This window comes from Thunnus albacares, chromosome 23, assembly GCF_914725855.1.
Source record: "Thunnus albacares chromosome 23, fThuAlb1.1, whole genome shotgun sequence".
Classification (NCBI taxonomy): Eukaryota; Metazoa; Chordata; class Actinopteri; order Scombriformes; family Scombridae; genus Thunnus; species Thunnus albacares.
Window position 1 is genome coordinate 4169241 of NC_058128.1, and position 21711 is coordinate 4190951.

The 21711-nt window shown below is 42.6% G+C and overlaps 2 protein-coding genes across 3 annotated transcripts in view; one reads left to right on the forward strand and one right to left on the reverse strand.

The window, feature by feature from the left end:
• The first annotated feature begins 495 nt into the window (after positions 1–495).
• On the forward strand, positions 496–4514 carry kics2 (KICSTOR subunit 2). The gene is made up of 3 exons (XM_044343216.1): positions 496–998; positions 2174–2462; positions 3280–4514. Exons 1-3 carry the CDS (start codon positions 758–760, stop codon positions 4097–4099), a joined length of 1350 nt encoding a protein of 449 aa, XP_044199151.1. The 5' UTR covers positions 496–757; the 3' UTR covers positions 4100–4514.
• A 708-nt stretch (positions 4515–5222) lies between these two features.
• The window catches only part of srgap1b (SLIT-ROBO Rho GTPase activating protein 1b), a 37846-nt gene continuing 21357 nt past the window's right edge, over positions 5223–21711 (reverse strand). For both annotated transcript variants that reach the window (XM_044343865.1, XM_044343866.1), the window contains 14 exons: positions 21028–21225; positions 20855–20939; positions 20728–20755; positions 20560–20593; positions 19677–19737; positions 19043–19120; positions 18834–18968; positions 16932–17037; positions 13777–14001; positions 12179–12258; positions 11686–11866; positions 10123–10254; positions 8677–9019; positions 5223–7377 (listed from right to left, as the gene is read on the reverse strand). In XM_044343865.1, coding sequence (XP_044199800.1) covers positions 6934–7377; positions 8677–9019; positions 10123–10254; positions 11686–11866; positions 12179–12258; positions 13777–14001; positions 16932–17037; positions 18834–18968; positions 19043–19120; positions 19677–19737; positions 20560–20593; positions 20728–20755; positions 20855–20939; positions 21028–21225 — 2130 coding nt within the window. In that variant the 3' untranslated portion in view covers positions 5223–6933. The remainder of the gene's footprint in view (positions 7378–8676; positions 9020–10122; positions 10255–11685; positions 11867–12178; positions 12259–13776; positions 14002–16931; positions 17038–18833; positions 18969–19042; positions 19121–19676; positions 19738–20559; positions 20594–20727; positions 20756–20854; positions 20940–21027; positions 21226–21711) is intronic.

The following is a 21711-nucleotide window of genomic DNA, read 5'->3' on the forward strand; positions in this document are numbered from 1 at the left end:
CTGAGACATTTCCTGTTACTGTTAAACACCCAAAAACGGACAATAACATTTTGGACTAAATCTAAATTCAAGTCTAAAAGTCAACACTTCCATTCAAAACACTAAAAACCCCAAGAGCTGAACCCTGATAAACAGCCCCGTCAGTCAGCTGATAGTGAAGCTAACCAACCAGGCTCCCACCAGCACTGATTCAAAACAACACAATTTTTTAAAACTACTCATTTGGAGAAATGAGACAAAAACCCAAAGTAGACTAAACTGTTATTTGACTCTAAACAGTAAATATAAATTGGCTGAGTGTCTCCTCTCTGTCACTACTACTCTGTCATACTGTGACAAAAAAAAAAACAAAAAACAAAAAACAAAATATACACACACACACACATATATATATATATATATATATATATATATATATATATATATATACAACTCCTAATAATATACTACTGTCATTTCTGTCACTACTACAATCTCTAGCGAACATTTAATTTTGGCACTCTTGACATTCCGTAGTATTTACATCCTGATAAACCAATATGGCGTCAGGCGGTTAGCGAGACAGCTGATTATGTGCACATTTTTTAAATTATTATTATTTTAAGCACATATTTAAGGGTTTTGCCGACACAGTTGTTTAGAGCTAGGTTTTAAAATAATGTCAAACTGCTTTGAAGTCGGTCAACTGTGCGTGTTTCGGTTGGAAGGATGGTAGTCAGTTTGCTCTGACAGGCAGCAGCTTCGTCATCTGTGAGCCATGACGGAGGTGGAGGAGCTGCGGCCGGTTCCCCGGGAGCGGGCCATCCTGGAGAGCTTCTTCACGCAGCTCGGTCTGTTTTCTTTCGACCGGGCCAAGGACTACGTGGAGAAGGAGAAGGACAACAGCAGGAGCGCCGGAGCCGCTGGGGCCATCTGGGCCGCGCTGCTGGCCGCGCTGGCTCACCTGGCCGCCGCGGAGAAGGCGTACCACAACATGACCTTCCTGGGACAGAAGATGGGTAATTAATCCCGATTATAACCACAACATGACTGCTTATGATTATGCCAAAGGGTGGGGAATACTAATTTTGTCAGTTTTTAATTACAGGTTACTCAGAAGCATTAATTTGGATAGTAGAAATTTGCTCTAATACCAGTAAAGGACAGGTTTACACATTTACAAGTGTGTCTTAAAACAACAGTCAGGTGTCCATATGAACAGTGAAAGAGGTTTTCCTCGCTGTAATCATTCCTCCTGTTCATACTGGCTGTTAAAAATCCCCTTCAAAGAGCTTTCAATGGAAGTGATGGAGGCCAAAATCCACAGTGTGTCCACACAGTCATTTTAAAGTCTCTGTGAAGTTTATATGAGGCTTCAGCAGTCTGAGTTAGTCATATCAAGTGGATATCTGACACATTTACAGTCTTTTTTAGCATCAAATTCACTCTTTGTGTTTCCTTGGACAGTGTTTCCCTGTTGAGCTGCAGGTGGAAGTATAGTAACAAAAAGAGGGTACTAAAAAGACTGTAACATTAAAAGATATCTACTTGATTTGACTCAGTTGGACGAGTGAAGCTTCATATTAGCTTCAGATAAACTTTGAAATACATTTTTTGCACAGAAGGAGGACTGTGGATTTTGTCCTCCATCACTTACAGGAATGATAACAGCAAGAAAAACCTCTTTCTCTGTTCATTTGGACACCTGACTGTTGTTTTGAGACAAACTAGATAAACCTTTTGCAGCAGGTGAATCACCAAGCATTCTTCTATCCAAAAAATGGAGAGAAATATTAACTGGAAGTTATCAGAAGAAGTTAGACCAGGGAATACCAGACCTTCTTGTTTAGTGTCTTTAACAACTTTCACACCTTTTATAAGTCAATAAGGGTCAAAACTATAAACTAGGAAGATGCACTCTATTCTTTTTATCCCCTGAAATATTTCTAAAACATTATCTAACTGTCTATCACACAATAGAAAACAGTTGTATTAATGTTCAAATAACAGGCAAAGTTTAAACACTTAAAGTCTTATTACTTTAGTTTGATCATGTGTGAGGTCATAGCAGTCTGACAGCTACACATTTCCACCACTAGATGGCGATGTAGCACATAAATATCAAAGAAAACTCAACTGTTTCTATCTGTCTCTATATACACAGCAGTTGACATCTTCCTCTCTCTCTCTGCAGGCGGCCAGTCCTTCTTCAGCCGCAAAGACTCCATCCGAACCATCTACACCTCCCTGTACAACGAGCTGAGGAAAGTGGTGACGATGGGGCGCCACAGCCAGCCGGGCTCCGCCTCCTACCTGGAGGACCTGCTGTCACACCTGTCAGAGCAGCTCTGCCACTTCACCCAGGCCCGCATGGAGATGGCCGACCTGTACGAGAAAATGCATTCTCTGGGCAGCCAGAAGAGCATCAACTCAGACGAGCTGGTCACCACGCTGGAGGCCGTCCTGCACAAATACAGCTCCAAGTGTGTATCTGTTTACAGACTAACAAAGTACATTTAATCAAATACTTATGTGCAATATTTAGGTACTTGTACTTCACATGAATATGTCATTTTCTGACTTTTTACTTAATTTTAGTCCTTAATTGAGTCCTTTAAGTCTTTTTAAGTGACAAAAAAGACCAAAAATATCCTTACTTGAAGTAGATTTAGCTGATAATACTGTGAGATTTTTATAGTGTGGTGTTAACTCCTTTTATTTAAATAAATGTTTGAATACTTCTTCCGCCACTGATACCTGGTTTGGCCTGGATTATAATAAACACAAAGGTATTAGTGAGATAAAAGATAGAACTTTGTAAAGGAGAGGATGACATATTGGGGTTGGAGAAGGAGAACTTTCTGCTTAATCTAGCAAATGTAGGATTCCACATCTTTCCCCAGAGACATGTCAGCGAAATCGTGTCCTGCGACTGTAGCAGGAACACAAACCGCATGATTGAACTGTTGACTGAATTGCAGCAGGTTGCAGTATGACACACCACACATCACTAGTTTGACCGTGCACTGAAGGATGAAGGTGATGCCCTCTGCAGCAGATCTGGAGAAATAAATGGACAGCAAATACAGAATGTGTGTGTGTGTGTGTGTGTGTGTGTGTGTGTGTGTGTGTGTGTGTGTGTGTGTGTGTGTGTGTGTGTGCAGGCTGAGCTCACACTCGGATCCAAACTTTAATGCGAAGAGGCAGCTGTTTCTAGGTCACGACAAATTAGGCCAACCTCTGTGTTTGCATTTGTTTGCTTGTGTTTAATTACCAACCTCCTCTTCCTCGCTCTCTCAGATTCCACCACCCCATCCTGGGCCGCGTGGAGGAGAGCTTCCAGACCGAGGTAGACGTGGTGACCCAGTTACTGCGCTGCCAGGCCCAGGTATCCGAGTGGCATTTCCTGCCAGCTCTGCTCAGCCTGCATGGCGCCAACTCCAAGCTCACCGCCTGGGGCCAGCTGTTCCAACGGCAGAAAGAAACCCGCAAGCATCTGTTCGGAGGTCAGTCCCAGAAGGCCGTGCAGCCTCCTCACCTGTACCTGTGGCTGCAGCGCTTCCAAGCGGCGCTGCTCGCCAAGTTCAGCTTCTACTTCCACGAAGCCCTGAGCAGGCAGACAGCTCCGGCCGACATGAGAGCCCTGACCGCCCGCACCACGCCGGACTACCACGGCAAGATCTGCTCCTTCATCCGCAAACACGACGCCAGCAACGTGTCTCTGGTGTTTGACAACCGCGGCTCAGAAAGCTTCCAGGGCCACGGCTACCACCACCCGCACTCGTACCGAGAAGCACCGAAGGGTGTGGAGCAGTTCCCCGCCGTGGTGTCCCTGCCGTCAGGAGAACGCCCGCTCACGCACTGGCCTAACGTCATCATGATGATGGGGGACCGCGCCGCCGAGCTCAACACTCTGGACAAGGTGGTGCACTTCTATGACGATAAAGTCCAGAGCACCTACTACCTGACGCGGCCCGAGCCACACTTCACTCTGGTGGTCATCTTCGACGGCAGGAAGTCGGAGAAGGATTTGCACATCGCCGCCTTCCTGCAGGAGATCTCGGGCTCGCTGAGAAACTCCAAACCCTTCAGCACCCTCAAACCTGGGTCGAAGGGCTGAACTTCACACACACACACACACACACACACGCCTGATGAAACTCAACTAATACGGAACCCGTTTGCTCGAATCATTTCTCTTCTATCTTCTTTGTGAAAAGTTGTTTTCTGTGGTCCAACGACTGGTTGATTCAGCGGTCCTTTTATGTTGCTTTGAATCTCATTTTGCCAAAAATATTCCAGACCAAAGACATGCACCACTTGTGTAGTGTTTCCCTCCCACAAAGGATCACTCTGTGAATTTATTTTACTCACTGATTCTTAGGCCAATGACAGCATAACACACGCCTCCACCTTGTGAGGAATAGATGCGCTGCTAGTGCTCCATGCCTTTGTTTAATTAATTTATAAAGGATTTTAATTATTTTGCATCAATTACCATTTTAACATGTTTTTTTTTTTTTTTTTTAATGATACTGTTTAAATAAAGGTTTGAGATGATTGCACACCTGGCTTTAATTCCTCAAAATGTAAATGTTGTTAGTGCTGCAACTAATGATTATTTTCTTGATGAATTAATCAGTTGTTTGGTCTATAAAATGTCAGAAAATGGTTGAAAATGCCCAAGATTCAACCTGAAATGTCTTGTTTGGTCTCAACCAACAGTCCAAAACCTAAAAGTATTCAGTTTATTGTCATAGACGACTAAAGAAACCAGAAAACATTCACATATGAGAAGCTGCAGTCAGAGAATTTCAAATTGATTTATTCTCTAAATAGAAGTCGATTTATTTTTCTCAATTTTGATTAGAGCCCAGAACAAGAAACTGAAGATATGTTTGTGGTAGTTTAGACACAGTGATGCCCGTTTGTCCACCAGAGCACTGACAAGTTTATCTTAAGATTATTTATTATATTTATTATTGGTCACAATCATGTTGTCATTGGATTTTTAAAAAATTTCAAACATTGGTATTTGCAGACAGAAAAAGTTTGGGAACCGCAGTGTTCAAACAAAACAAAAAGCGACATTTGATTTAAAGAAAGTCTGAATCAGTTATTGACTTGAATGCTAATTTATTCAGGTTTATTTATAATATAAATACAACACATTGATACAATCCATTTGGCTATATGAGCTCATCTTCAGGAAGCTCAGTTTTTCAAATACAGCAACACTAACAGACAAAAACCATTTCCTTTATTATCAAACACATTCAAAGAAACCTCCCTTTGAGTTAAAATGCACCAACATGTTATGATGCTACATGCCAAGTACACAGTCCTATACATCAAAGTGCAATGTCACAATGGGTTAATGCTAGAATTCATAATTCAGTAATCTACTAAACACTTTATGATTATTTCATTCGGAGTGCTGCTGCTCTTCGTTCTGGACATGCGTGAGTGGATTCACAACTCCCCCCAAAAAAGACAAGGATTAAAAAAAAGGCACTTTCACATATACACACACACACACACACACACACACACACACACATCCATAACCTATCTCAGCACGTCATATCTCATTTGAATCACCGCACTCGCATCAGTTACCAGCCCGGTTGGAGGCCACATTCAGTGTGCTGTTCAAGTGTTTTTTGGGCGTTTACACACAGAGCCCCACCCTGTTAGCTTCCTGTGAATTTAAGGTTAACTAGTGACTTCAGTGTAACAAGCAGGTAAACCATTATTCTGACACAGACACACACACACACACACACACACACACGAACATACACATACATACAGAAAGTGGCATGCTTTTTGCACTCGCTGCACCATTTTCTCAACTTGCTCTTGCGTGTTCTGGCACTCAAGGCAGGCATGAATTATCTATCATCTATCACTATTCTAGTGCTTCTGCACTTACAAGGGAGCAGAACAAGGGCAGGCAAGCAGGACACACACACACACACACACACACACTCTTCTTGCACACAAACGAGAAAGAAATCATACACCCACCCCATCCCAGAAAAAGTTCTGTCCAAGCTCTTAACTCCCTCCACCGCTCAACCATCACACCCTGTTTGAAGCTCCGGTCTGGGCGTGGGGGGCTTTCCATCCGAAAACACAAGAAAGGCTGTTAAAAAGTTAAGTGAGCCGCAGCGACAGCTCACCGAACATTCAATAGATGGCTGAACAGTCGTTAAATACTGGAAACATTCATTAAATAGCTGGACATTGGTTAAATAACGTGAGTTTTGTGTCACCGACGACCTCAAGAGGCGTTTCGTGGTTTGAGGTGTAAGTGAGCTTAGCAGCTGAACCGAGTGAAAAATAAAAAAATAAATCAAGTCACACAGACGTTTGTTGTTGAACCATCGTTGGCTTCACTCTGCCGTGTCCTCTTCCTTCACTTCCTTTCGCTTGTCACATATACAGCAGCCAGTCGAGATAGTTTTTTAAGAAAACAGCAGCCTTTTTCGTGATAGGCTCTTCAGCTAACGCAGGCCTATCTTCATGACAGTACAGCCAACATTCACGTCACTGCAACTACATTTTACTGGAGTTGAACTACACTCCCCCATGTCTCTCTGACTATTATCTCATATACAGGACAGGATGCTCTGCCTCCGCTCGCTCCTGTATCTCTATCAGCAGTTCTTTTAGCTAACCTTTGATAAATGCTTCAATACATGGAGAAAGTAAACTCCTACACACCAAGAGAGTTACACACCAACCTGACAACACATAAATATCATGGCATATCATATCATAGGTCATGTCATATATTATATTTTATTACTACATTAAAACCCTTTTTGTCCTCCCTACCATGTCTACCCTCATGTTGATTATAAACATTAAGCAGTACCCTGATCTCCTCTTCTGGCCCATTTTTGGCCCGGGTAGGCCTGATTCGGCCCTTTATCGGCCTGGTTTGGCTCACATGGTGCAGGATTTGTCTAGTGGTGGGGGCAGAGGCGGGGTGCTGCTCTTGGGTGGAACCATAGGTTTGGGCCTCAGGGCGGGGGGCCGCAGCGGAGCCCCGATGCGGGCGGCCGCCACTGGCTTGAAGGAACCCAGGGTGTCTGGGGAAGGGTTGGCCGGTCTGGGAGGTCCTGGCGGAGGTCCAGGGAGCGGGCTGATGGGGCTCAGAGGACTGAGAGGGCTCGGGGTGCCGGGGGTCCCGGGGGTGCCGGGGGTTCCCGGTGTTCCTGGGGTACTGGGGGTGCTGTGGGGGCTGGGAGACTCGGAGGAGCAGGTGGTGATGGGGCCGTTCTTCACCTGCTCCAGAGTGTCCAGCACCACGTCAGGAGCCGGCCGGCAGCCCTGCCGCTCCAGCTGCCTCAACTCCCCCAGAGCCACAGTTACCGTCTCCTCGATGTCCTGCAGGCGGAAAAGAGGAAGATTAAAGGGGTCATATCATGCTTTTTGTGATTTTCTGTTATTTTTATACTGTTATATACATGTTAAAAATGGTCATAGATCCAAAACTTGAGGTGAACGTATCGCATGGATGTATAAAGAGAACTGGATACAGCATCAGAAGCGGGGCCCCGTTCAGTCCTATGAAAGTTGCTCAGTGGCGCATGAAGCCAAAAAAGTTCGAACTCCGGGTATAAAATTACCCGGATCTTCCGGGATCACTCGGCCCATAGAGCAAGCGCACTAGTTGAGCTAGACTTTCGAAATGTGATCGAACCGAACGGATCAGATTCTACTTTGATCTGTTCTACACAAATCATTTCGTGGGGTTGTGATGCTCAAATTATCTGCTGATTTACAGATGTGTCTTTCACAATGTAAGTCTGTGGGAAAAAGTCTTTTTGGGCCCAATAGCGTGACGTGACATTGAAATTACACAGTTTGGCCGCTTTGTCAAATTGGCTTCACAGCCCGTTGCTGTTCCTGGGGGCTTGATGTACTGTAAGTATGAATGTTCCCTGCAAGTCAAAATCCAGGGCTTCAACCTGCTCTAAATGCTTCATTTGCAAAGTTACCTCTACTTCCTCCTCGTGATGACATCAGATTGTTTGCGGAAGAGGGCATTTTCCAGTGTTACTCTTTTGTCTCTTCAGTGTTTTTAGTACAAAGTTAGTTTCCTTGTGTTTCCTTGCTGAGCTACATTGGAGGGATAGAAAGGCCCAGTTCCAACTCGCTTTCAATTGTTGCTTATTTAGTCATTTACATTTAATATCAGAAAGAAACACCTACAATTTAAATCCAAGTTATCAGCGGCAATAATTGATTTTTGACCACAGAGGAAAATCCGAACAAGCTGACAGATATACAACTGTATCATCAGCGTACGCAGTTAGCAGACATGTATCTAGTACACACGATGCAATATTATCATTTATTTAAAGTCATGTTTATGGCCATGTAGTACTGAAATGATTATTCGATTAATGACTTTGTTGATCAATAGATAAAGTCATTTATAAAGTGAAAATGCCAAATATCTGTTGGTTGCAGCTTCTCAAATGTGAAGATTTCCTCCTCATCATTGTAAGCTGAATATTTTTGGTTTGGACTGTTGGTCGGACATTAAGTTTGTTACTGCAAGCGACTCTTTTCACATAATTCAATATTACTACATAAAATATTGATTAATGCAGCTTTAATTGAAGCTGTCTGATTGGTTCCTGTCTATGTGTGTGTGTGTGTGTGTGTGTGTTAGTGTACCTGTGCCAGCGTGTCGGGGTCCAGCGCTCTAGATCGATGGGAGTCGCTGAATCCATGCTGACCGCTGCTCGAGCGCCGAATGGGCGTGTCTTCCGGCCTCCGCAGCGATTCATGGCGGCTCACCGTCATGGTCACGGCGGCAGCAGAGCGGCGGCGGCGCTCCGGGCTGTCGAGCGGCGGGGTCAAGCCCTGACCTCGTCCCAGCAGCAGCTCCCTGGGACTGAAGTGACCCGTCACCGGTGGCGAGCTTCGTTCCATCACCCCGCCGTTCCCGTGGCAGTGGCTGTCGTTAGAGCGGCCGAGGGGGCGGCGGAATAAACCGTCGGTTCGCTTCCTCCGGTGACTGTCATCAGTAATAACATTAGGTTGAGTTAATAATAACAACTACATGAATGATTCAGGCGTGAAGGATGATTGTGGCTGCTGTGAATGATCTACTTCTGTACATCTTACCTACATATGTTTTCTAAATGTTTTAATGGATCTAACTGGAAAAGAGTTTTATTATTATTACGTTAAAAACAAATTATTCAGGCTGATGTGTTCAAAGAACAACAGGTTCAGCTGTTAAACATAATTTCTCAACATTAAAAACGTCTTTTAACTTTGACTTTTTTATGTCTGCAGTTGACTCGTTGGTCTCAAATATGCATTTGTTGGCTACATACTGTACATGATATCAGCTCAGTGTTATGTAATGATGCAAAAACAAGAGGCTGTGGTCAGTTGAGGAGGTTAACGGCTGTTTGCAAGAGCGTGAATATCGACATCAACATACAGTGACTCTGAATCTGTACATCTTCTTCTTCAAAGTGTGAGCAAGTATCGTGGTTTTGGCTGGTTAAGTCGCTAGTTGACAAGTGAAAAAACAGTTTTTACCTCAAGTTTAAGTTTGAGGTTTTATCCCCTTTTTTAAAGACCTTTTATCTGTTAAGGCCTCAGTATGCTTCAAACGAACTCTGCTGTGTCGGATTCAGATGCTTTCAGAGGATCCACTTTGTTTGAAGCACGCTGAAGCCTTTAAAAGTTTGACAATATTCAGATTATAGAGCTGTTTTGTTTATATCTAATGTTTTATTAACCCTAAAAAGTTAAAACATATATTGTGATATGTTTCATTCACAAAAAATGTTTTATATTCTTCATCAAGCAAACTATTTGGATGCCACAGCTCTTCCATGGGTTAGGTCACTCCGCGTCGTTTGCCATCTCACATATTTCTTAGACATATTTTTAGGGATGACTGTGAATGAAAGTGAAAGGTGTCAAGATGCCTGCAGATGGAGGAACGAGTCACATGAGAAACGGCTGTGATAACATCATGATGAAATTCACTGGTATTTTTAGAGGTGAGAGAACAAGCTGGAAAAACAGGTTTAAAATTCACTGCGGCTAAAACAATCCGTCCTCCTCTCATGATAACGGAGGGCGTCTTACGTGACAGACCTGTTATAGGTCTCTGGTGGTCTGATGTCGGTGGGAGAGCTCAGTTCGCTCCTGGACCTCTTGTCTTCGGTGCTGCTGCTCCCTCCGTCGCTGTCAGCTTTCTGACTGAGTGTATCTGACATGACGTCGGCCCTGAAGACAGCGAGCGCAGACTCTCAATCAGGACAAATCACTCAGGAAACAGGAGAGCTGAACTAACAGAACACACCAATCATCAATTAACTGATCAATAGAGTGCGGTTAGTGACTCCCTCAGTCCGATAAGCCTGTTAATCAACGAGGTGTGCAGCCCAGTGAGTAACGAATCCACCCATCACTGCAGCTTGTCAAAGAATCAAATGGGCCACTTATGTTAACGAGAACTTCAGTGTGGTCTTGACTATTATATATCATACTAATATGTATCATATCATTAAAATGAGGAATAAAGGAAAACTAAAAGTAAGTCCATAAAGTCTATAATAAATGTCTCAGATCTGTCTGTGTGGATTTTGGTGATTTTATCCACAAGAACAACATAAATACTTGCAGCCAATGTGCAACAATTTAAATAAACACTTTTCCAACCTCTAGGTGCATTTAAATTTGGCATTAAAAACAAAACCTCTTAACGTGGTTAAAGCAGGAACGTTGTTTGTGCACAGCAGACTCTTCTCCTTCAGTTCATTTATAATCCCTGCAGCATCTAAAGGCAGCAGGACAGATGTGTTGATACATCTGCAGCCTCTGACTTTACGCGCGACCGTCCGCTGTCTTTACCTTCATTAAATCACATGTAAATGACACCAGGCTGCGACAAAACAACCACACACGCTCATCAATCCTGTGCCTCCTTTTTTGTGTGTTTTCTTGTAATGTGCTACTATGCATTTAACACTTATGTGCTACCTCATTACACAATCATAACGCACCATTCTCCCATTCTCTAAGGGTAGAAGGTTTATGCTGCACGGACCTTTGAAGAAAATGTATGATTTGTGACTTTGGATGGATTCAGAAATATTCAGAGTTTTTCCACATTTCATTGTCCTGAATATCGAGTCAGGAGAATTTTTATTTGTATAGCCCAATATCACAAATTTGCCTAAGGGTACTTTACAATCTGCACAACAATACATCTTCTATCCTCAGACCCTCGATTCAAATAACGAAAAAAACTCCCTAAAAAAACCCTTTAACAGGGAAAAAATGGAAGAAACCTCAAGAAGAGCAACAGAGGAGGCGCCCCTCTTCCATCATGGACTGACAGGAAATAGATGTGTGTGCAAAATAGACCAAGAAAGCCAAATTATAGAAATACAACATGGACAAACAAAATTATAGATGGATTGATAACATATATGAAGAATCTAATCACATATATCTGAATACCTATATATGAATGAAAGATTTCAAAATTTCTAAAAACATGTTTTCACTTTGTCATTATGGGTTATTGAGTGTAGATTGATGGGTAAAAATGGCAATTTTATCCATTTAAAATGAAATCTACAACATAACAAAGTGCTTTCTGGATCAATAACAGAATAAAAACCATCAAACGGAAGCTCTCTGTGCACTCGCCTGTCCTTCACCACGATGTACTGATGAGGCACCAGGCCGCGGTTGCCGTTGTGGCGCCCCTCCCACCAGTCATGTGACGCGCGCTGGAAGAGCTGCAGGGACGCTCCCTTCTTGAAGGAGAGCTCCCGGCCCGACCGGCCCACGTAGTCGAACCTCGCCACCGCCTCCACAGCCTCACCCTCTGCCAGAGAGAGAGAGAGAAGAGACGAGGGGGAGATGAAGATAAAAGTGAAAATAGAGGTGAACCTGAACTTGTCAATCAAATGTCTCAGAGGGTTAAAAAAAAAAAAAAACGTCCAGTGTTTTCTATTAATTCAGATAGAGAGAGGAGAGGAGGAAAGGGGGGGGGGGTTGTGTGTGTGGAGGGAGATGTCTCCATGGCTGCGGTTGCCGTGGCAACCTCTCTCCACCAGGAGACGGAGGGATGGGAGAGTTGTGGAGCGGCGAGGAGACCCGCTGGGCGATTGTGTGAAGGTCAGGGGTCGACGCGTACCCTCGTCACTGGTCTGGGTCTCGGTGCCGGCGTCGGGCTCGGCCTCCTCCAGCGCCCCCGGCTCGCTGAACGGACTCTCGCTGCGGGAGGGAGGAGGCAGGGAGAAGAGGAAGAAGAGAGGCTCAGGCACCGAGGCAAGATAAGACACACTAGTCCATTCAATACGGGAACAAAGGGAGGAGGACGCATGCACAGACGGAGACAAGGCTGCGAGTAAGAATCTGAGGAACGTTTCTGCGGCGATACAGCTTCAGCAGAACATCAAGAGTTCAGTTTATATAATATATGTCATCAAAGGATTAATGTTTTAACACCACGACTGCACAAAATCTAAACTAACACTTGTCTCTGATTGGCTGACAGGTGTCTGTTATTTCTTCTCTTCAAACATAGTCCTGGTTTAACCTCTAAAAGAGTGCACAAGGTTACTGCAGGTCACCATAGCAACAACACTGATGCACAACACTACGATAGCAGTTAACTGAGAGAAGGCTTTACATGGATTAAATCGACGACAGATACATAACACAGATCCATTTTCCTTCCTTTAGTAAGTGGCCACAGTATAACAGCTTTAATAATACACTTAAAGGCGTCTTGACTTTGAAAATAACGAACATGGCGGACTCTTCGACTCTTGCACCGAGCAGCTTATCAACCCATTAACCTCTTGAACCCTGCCGAAAAAAACACCCTTGATGGAACAACACCTTTACTACAGCCCCCCATTCAGACTGGATTTAATTCTCCAGGGGGGGGAGGTGTGTGGTGATTTTAACATTACCTGCATCAGTGGTTTTAATCCAGTCCGAAGCGCGTAAAGTATGCAGGTAATTTTTCACCCTCAACCCCGCTATTAGTTACAGCTGCAATGACCTACTGTTTTTCCAGTGAACTTGCTGCTCCTCCTGTAATTTAAATCCTGTCTGAGCAACATTCTTGTATTTTAAAAGTGGATCCCTGAGTTTCTTCTACTACAAAAATGTTAATCTGACAGATGGAAACATGCTAACACCAACATATAAGCCTATTTGGGGACTGATATGACAGAAAAAAATAAAACCAACAGGAGAGCAAAAAAGTTCATCAAATGTCTCTTTTTCAGAGGATTTTTAACTCAAATTCATCTCACGAAGTATCTTTGCCTCACCTTCAACTCTCCGGCGCCCCCCTGGGGAGGCTTTTGGCTTTTTCCCACTGAATGTCAACGTCTATTAAAGACCATATTGTGTTATTTCCCTCATGGTTGAAATACCGTCTGGAACGATGACTTAAATTACTTGAGGAGCACAGTGAATATTTCATTACCCACCTCCCCCCTGTGTTGATAATCCAGTCCAAGTGTAAAATTTTCCTTTAATTCGTCACCATCTACATATAAAATCAGCTTATATGTGATTTTGTCCAATTGTGTGGATTTTTTTATTCTTTCTCGGAGCGACCAGAGTAATAAATCAGGGTTCAAAAGGTTAATCTCTGTGGAAATAGGTAACACAGAAGAATAGTAATAACATTAGGAGGTTCTAATTAGATGAATATGATTAATTAACTAATGAAATAACTGAATATGAATGAAAGGTTTTTCTTTAGAGCCTCACCAGTACTGGTCTCCCGTCATACACTTCTCATAAACCGGCCCGGGCAGCTCCTTGGTGTCCGGGAAGATGTTGTCGTGGTGAAGGATGACCGTTTTGACGACCTCGTTCACGTGCGCCTGACAGGCCACCTGGTCGAGTGTGTCCGGGGTCGGCAGGAGGGTGGGGCCGAACACGATAGCCAGGTTCCCGGCATCCATCATGTTCTCATCGCTGTACTGGGAAAGGCTGCGGAGAAGAAGGGAAGCCACAGTTTTACTATAAAAATGATGTTAAACAGGAAGATAATGATAACAGTTTTGGTTAATTTGGAACATTTTTCTTTACATTATGGTCTCTGTATCTACTAATTTAGTACAAATCATGTCGTTGTCCAGTCTGTCAAAAATTTGGATGAATTCAGAAAACATTTAGCTCAACATTAAACATTAAATTTATAATTTTCATGAAATTAAGCTCAGGTTTAAAGACCATTAACGGTGAATATTTTCAACAATGTCCATTCAATGTATTGACGTTCTGCACATATTTCACTATATAGAGGAGCTGCAATGATCGATCGAATTAATCAGAAACTTTTTTGATAATTGACTAATCATTTAAACAACTTTTTTAAGGAAAAACAAACATTTGCTGGTTGCAGCTTCTCAGATGTAAAGATTTGAAACTTTTATGTTGATCAAAGAGCTCTAAGAACTGATAACAGGCGTTTTTCTGTTTCCTGCCACTTATTAGTTTCCATTGTTAGTTATTGTTAGTCCGACGTTCCCGCGCTGGACTCAAACTGGCTTCCAGCCTCTGAATATTTGGCTTTAGAAATTGTTAACTTCTAATTTCACAATAAGTGTTTTAAATTAATAATATAGTACGTAAAAGTTTCTTTTCTTTTTTTTATTATTGGTATTTAACTGCCTGCCACATACAGACCCCCCCACTATTTAAGCTACTTGGTTCCTTCCAGCTAGAAATCTCAGCCGCTCAGATGAATCATCACTATAAAACAATATGACTTGAATGAATCTGAAAAAAACATTTCCTGCTGCTGCTGCTTCACATTAAAGCCGTTCCCTGATAAATAAAACACTTTTATTGCACAGTAATCACAGGAAACATTATGTGTTTGTCACAGAGGTTAGTGACGACTGTGACCGTTCATCAAAAATGCGTTTTTTTATAGTGGATCAGTTTTAAATACTGCAAGGAGTGACGTTAGATGAAGAGCTGCACACCTCCAACTCGAGTACGATAGCCGACTTTACTGCGTCCTGCTGTTGTGTTGAACGCTACTTGCACCATGTGCATCGTGAAATGTGATCACGATGGAAAAACTTCTTTATTAAAACAAAGCGAGTTTGTTTGGCTGCGCTGTAAACAGATACACCAGTTGCTCTGCTCAAGGAGTTTTTGCTGTGGTATCAAACTGAACTTGCTACCACGGTAACCAGGACTGAAATCTTGAGGTTTATAATGTAAACCAATCTTATATTCTGCTTTAGGGGGTGCAAAGGACATAAATATCATAAATAACCTCTTCAGAAATCCTTCACACGTCTCTCTAACCAGTTAGGTTTAACATCACACATCTGTTTTGTTTCTTACAGAATAAAGCAGTTAGATTAATCGGATTAAGCGTTTACTTCACTGCCTCATTCTAGTGCTGCTACAACAGAACAGTAAACTCGCTGTTTTCTCTTCTTTACTGGTGGTTATTTTATAACTTTGTTTAAACATTGTACTGGTGTCTTTGCATCTTTTTTTTTTTTTTACTTCATGGTTTGCTGAAGGCTGCTTTGAGATCCTGAAACTGTGGTGCGTTCATGTGCTGTGAGAGAAACCTTCAAACTTCAAAGACATGACAGTTGACAGTTTGACATGTTATGTAAATGCACCGCTGTTCATACGCCGGCACAAATGTTTCAGATGTTGCACCAAACAACAGACAGAGCGGCCTGCATCGTATATTTCACTCAGAAAACATTTGCGAGCGCTGACGTTTAGCCTCCCGATGTGGATCCAATCTGAGTATGACATGGATCTGATCTTTGTCCTGAAGGAGGAGGCTTTAGAAATGAATGTGTGAGCATTCACGTCATCGGACGACTCAAGACGGTTGTATCATTGCAGAGTTTGTCATGTGATGGTTAAAAATTGAGGATATGGCACCTTATATGTAGAATTTTGGTTTAATTACCTTGAACGACAGACTTTGACTGATGTGAGGCGTCCATATTTGTTTTGCTTTTTCAGGCACTTCTGTATTATTTAATGCCGAGTCGGATCTATCAGAGCTTTCAGGCAGATCAGTTTCCCGGTTGTAATTATGACTTGATGTTGACATGAACGGTATTTGCAAGTTGAGAAATAGTAACTGCAAACGGCAACCCAGATACGACAGCAGATATTCATTTATCTTAGGATATTGACTGCTGATGTTTTTTTTCAGCTTTCTAGATGAAAAATACATTGTCTGGATTAGAAGCTGTCTTAAAAACTGGCTTTTTATGTCAAGGAACTAAAATGCTATCCCCTCTTACTCTGTAGAAACAACTCAGTCTTTCTTTCAGGATTTCCTGCCAATTATGACACCATTATAGCTCATTATGTAATAGTTTAATCTACATTTGTCAAAGTCTTGCTTAAAAAACGTCTCTCTTTAATAAATGACTGATGTTAAAATGCTAAACTGCCACATTCAGTCTCTATTCTTTCTTGGGATGCTGCCACCAGCCTTTCGCAGGACCTGGAAGTTAAATACTGATGGAAATAAAAATATTTTTTTACTCTCCTTGACAGTGAAGCTCCCGGTTTAATAACACTGAAGCTGATACATACACCGATACATTCAGCTGGTACATCACACCTGCACATCACACTCAGTTCCCCTCCTGCTCACACCTCCCGCCTCTCCATCCCTCGCTGCTCTCTCATTCTATATTTATTTAAGAGGCTGCAGAGATGAAATGAGCTCAGTTTTATCATCTCTACGTGCTTTAAGTGCGCACTTTTATCCCCCTTCACTACACGAGAGGTTTATGGCCTATCCCGCCTATCCTCAGCTTTAAAACCATGTGGGATAAAGGCAACGGTGGGAAAATGGAAAGAAATGGGCCATTATCATTAACTGTAAGGGGCTTAGTTTTGTGTGAGTGGATACTCACTGGTTGAGGAAGGCAAACAGGTAACGCATCACCACCAGCGTCGCCCTCGGGACACCCAGCAGGATCTTACGTACGCACTGCGCTCTCTCGTACAGGTTCTCTATTCCTGCAGCAAAGGAAAAAAAAACACACCCAAACAGTCAGCCGTCGTCACTCCCCGAGACATCACGAGGTGTCCGTAACACACAAACGACACATCCTGAAAGAGAAGCGGCCGGCTCCATGTCTCCGCTGCGGAGGGGATGAGTTTCAGAAAGACAAAGAGACACTGAAGAGAAACAAAGACAAAGAAACTGAGAAGGAACGTGAGCGCGTGGGCTGAAGATACAGTAGCCACAGATTCATTTATGATTTCAGGGAGGAGATAATTTACGTGCCTCATGGCAGCGGCTCATATACAGATGAAAGCAGCACAAATGTTCCAGGTCACATATGAGAAACCAAAATGTTACTGCAAGCGATAAGATCAGTTTTAGTAACTTTTATACGTTTCTCTGCTGCAAAAATTGTATTTTTCTTTACTTTGTTATTTCCTTGTTTTTCTCTTATAGTGTTTTGTACTGTAGCTTAGTGTTGTAATGCAATGCTGTGATGATTAAAGGATATGTCTGGCAATTTTCTACATTTTTCTTCTTGTCAACAAATCTCATGTTTGTATCCAAACCAACAATGAACTGATCTACTCACAAGTATTGTGTGTGTATCCAAAGCCTGATATATCTTATTCCTCTGTGTCTTAGACCTTTCTTGTTGTCCAAAAACTATAAAAGACACGTCAATGAGCCACAACGCTGCGCTGGGCGACATGTTCCTTTGCCCTAAAGATTATGGTCATTGTAGTTTGTTTAGAAACGCGTTTTCAGTCTCTGGAGAGTAGTTCCGTGTAAGGCAGACGCCACTGAGCATGTGTGGGAACCAAGCGGCAACCTCCGGGGCTGAAAAATGAAGCCAATGCTGAAGTGCCAAAAACTGCAGTTCCTTGAATGACCACTTGAGGCTCCAAAAGTGAGTCAATCCCCATAGACTCCCATGTTAAAATGCCCAACTTTACAACAGAAATAAACATGTTTACAGCCTGGTGCAAAAAACGGTTTTGGTCTCTGTAGCTAATTTCCTCGTTCATGACAACTGGACGGGAGGTGAATTTTTTTATAACTCACCCGTTTAAATTTTATTAAGCCGTAAAGTTATGCATCGTGAAGGACATGGCTGCTTTAAGTGACAGGTCCACCAGCCGCTAGGTGGCTTGTTTCAGCCATTCGGCCCGCCTCTTTGCCCATTTTTGATTGGCTGGGAGTTAGGCAGAGTCACGTACTGCCAAGATGGCAACAGCCTTTGAGCTTTAAAACCGCTTTTCAGAAACCAACGGGTAATGTCACGGTAACTACGTCTATATTTTTGTACAGTCTATGGTGGGAACATGGTTCCTTTTACATCTTCACTAGCTTGTTGTGCTAAATATCAAAACCTCTTGACTTTGTTTTACATTGTTAATCAGAACTTCAATAGAAAGTCGGTTTAAGTACCTTAATTGCCTCCATGAGCTGTGTGTCGCAGCCACTGTCTCTGAAAGCTTGGGCTAAACTACAATAACCAACATGCACCTGTCCTTTTCACCTCTCACTGTATCTTTGCCTCGTGTCCATCTGCACTCCCCTCCTGGAGAGGCGCTCCTCACAGTTTGGAAACCTTTGGTTTATTCAACTGATTCAGTGGTGAGTTTCACTGAACTGAAGTTATTGTTTTGGCACGAAAAGAGTCAAATTCAAACATAATGAACATCAGCATAAAATATCAGGAATCAGAAACTTTAAGCGTTTAAAAAATCTCATTCTGTCCCGACTCTACTGCACACACCACAAACACACAGCACATCGGCAGTAAACAGACAGCGGCACTCACGGACGCAGGAGATGAGGTCATTGAACCTGTCCTTGGGGAACAATGGGTTCTCCAAACCCCTGAAGTAGAGCTTCAACACGCCAGCCACCGAGTTGATGTCGTGGTTGCTCTCCTCATCAATCAGCGGGTCATTACCTGGACGAGAGAGACAAACGAGTCAACCGCATCCTTACGCACCTTCAGGTCACCCTACAGTTTTGACCTCTCACCTCTCTCGAAGGAGTTCTTGATGTCGTTGACCTCCACCTGTGACCCTGACACCCGGAATATGCCTTGATGCTGAAGACCTGTCAGGAGCACAATCAGTTTGGAGTTCAAGTGGTTTATTTCATTGTGACAATACTGTTGATAGGCGACTGATGAAAATGGATACCAAGAGATTGATTTTGTCTCAGAGTAGAAAACAAATGAACGATGCTTCGAAGGGATACCAACATTTTTTTGTTGTTTTCATACTGGGCTCAATTAAGTCTGATGCCTGAGTGCAGGTTTACCGTCGGTGCCAAGACAAAGCTTTTGGCACATGTTTTGACATCTTGTTTTGTCCAATAAACGGTCCAAAACTCAATTTACTGTCATGTAAGACTAACAAAATATTGAAGAACCTGGAACCATCAAATCTTTCCCAATATTTGCATAAAAAATTACCAAAACACTCATAAAAACAGCTGCTGATTAATTTTCTTTTGACCGAGTAATCGATTAATCACCTAATTGTTGCAGCTCTAATCAGAAACCTCTCACACACAAACTGGTTTAAACAAGACCTCTCTCGAACACACTGTATGTTTCTCATCAATGACACGAAGATACAATGAACCTCAACTGACGAGTTCGACTCACCGTGTAGGTTGATGTAGCGGATGCAGCTCTCCACAAGCAAGGGTATGGCTTTGGTTGAATCCTGTCAACACACATAACATCTCATCAAATGGTTGGATCTGATTCTTGTCACATTATTTGAGTAACAGAATCAGACTGTCAATTATTTGTCATAAATTACAAGGTTTTTTTTTTTCTTTTATAAAGCTTAAAGGGGACATATTCTGCACATTTCCAGCTCTATATTTTAAATCCAGGGCTCTCCTGGAATATCTTTGCATGATTTCCAGTTAAAAACTCTTTATTTATCTTCTACTGGTCCTTTATGCAGCCCCTCAGTTCAGCCTCTGTCTGAAACAGGCAGTTTTAGCTCCTGTCTCTTTAAGGCCCGCCTCCTAATGAGCCTTCTCTGTTCTGATTGGTCAGCTCCAGGCTACGGAGGCTACATAAACAAACTATAGTAGCAGGATTTCACTTCTTTTCCTCCTACTTCATGCAAAATATAAACTTCTCAAAAACATCTGTGCATGTTTGAGCCTGAATCTGATCCGAAGTACGCGAGTTGACAACGGAAACGACCTTAGCAACAAAGACCGTTTGTGAACGTGTGCAAACAATCTGATGTCAGGCAGCATTTTAACATTCGTTCACCTCAAGTTTTAGAACTCTGACCATATTTAACACAGACATCCAACATTATAACAGCATAGAGATAGAAAAAAAATCACAAAAAGCATCATATTTCCCCTTTAAGATTCACTCATTATGGTCTGCCATGCTGAAAATACTGTGCAGGTGCGTGCATGTGACAGAAGTGCAGTCTAAAGGTCTAAATTTCGCTTTAAGCTGTTTTCCACAAAGAAACTGACAAACAACCTGAAGCCTGATAGAAGTGAAACTCTACCTGGTGCTTGCTATGGGAGTTCTTCCGCCCACGACTGTAACGAACAGAAAGAGGAGGAAGAAAAAGTCAGTTTCACAAAGCTCAAGCTGAAGTGGCGGGGAAGGGAAATAACACTTATCATCAACGTGAGAGAGAAAATATGCGCCGTGACATGAGATAACGCCTTACCTGGTAGTCAGCAGTTCAGCTTTATATCCTGTGAGACATAAAGAGAAGTTTTCAAGGCAGGAAATGACTGTCTGTATTATAAATAGAAGACAGAAGACAAGTGAAGGAGAGTTTCTGTACGTCCTACCCTCTGCTAAGGCTTTCTTCAGTATGTCATGTTTGGCCTGGAGTTTGGAGATGAGATTACTCCCTTCCAGATACTCGCGGAATTTCTACAGATTGAAAAAAAACACAAATATAGAAGCTCAGTTCACTACCGTCGTCTTTAAGTATGAACATTACGCTCTTCTATTCTCTCACAGTGAAGTAAAAGAGCTCCGTCTCCTGCTGGTTGGCCCGTCTCTTGGCCAGACTGGGTTTGTTCAAGTAGCCGTCCGACACGCTGGATTTGACCGACTCGGAGGACGGGCTGTGGGTGAAGCTCTGGGAGACGTCGAAGTCGTCCAGCACCGTCATGTCCTGCAGGGTGGTCAGAGTCGCACCCCAGGTCTTCTTCACCTGGACGGAGACACAAAAAAAAAAAATGGACTCAATAGAAAAAACAGGTTTTGACAAGAAGGAGCTGTACGTTTCCGCTTCATCCTCAGAGCTGCAATATAGTAAATATTTGTGGAAGGTGAGATACTGTTAGTGAAATAAAAAACATCATCATCATTCATCAAGTTTCTATGACATCATGGTTTATATCATCATATTGTCCAACTCTATAATCAACTCTATTCATATTTTCTTTATTTTTTGTAGCGTATTAGAGAGTTTGCAACACTTTTTTGCTCTGAAAACGTCACGTCACCATTAGACTTTATAATACTGGCTGAATGTAAGCTTGTTGTTCTCCATCAGTGAGGAAACTACAAACCTTTGAGAAGCAGGTTTTTCAAGCCTACAGTGAATGTTTGGTTCCTACTGATTTTGGCATAAAGGGTTTACAAAAACTGGAACCTCTGCAAAAAAAAAACCTCTCCACTGAGAGAATCGTCTCTT

Coding starts and splice junctions, on each gene's coding strand:
- kics2 (XM_044343216.1), top strand. CDS start 758: ATGACGGAGGTGGAGGAGCTGCGGCCGGTTCCCCGGGAGCGGGCCATC. Junction 999..2,173: donor CTTCCTGGGACAGAAGATGG/GTAATTAATCCC, acceptor CTCTCTCTGCAG/GCGGCCAGTCCTTCTTCAGC. Junction 2,463..3,279: donor CTGCACAAATACAGCTCCAA/GTGTGTATCTGT, acceptor TCGCTCTCTCAG/ATTCCACCACCCCATCCTGG.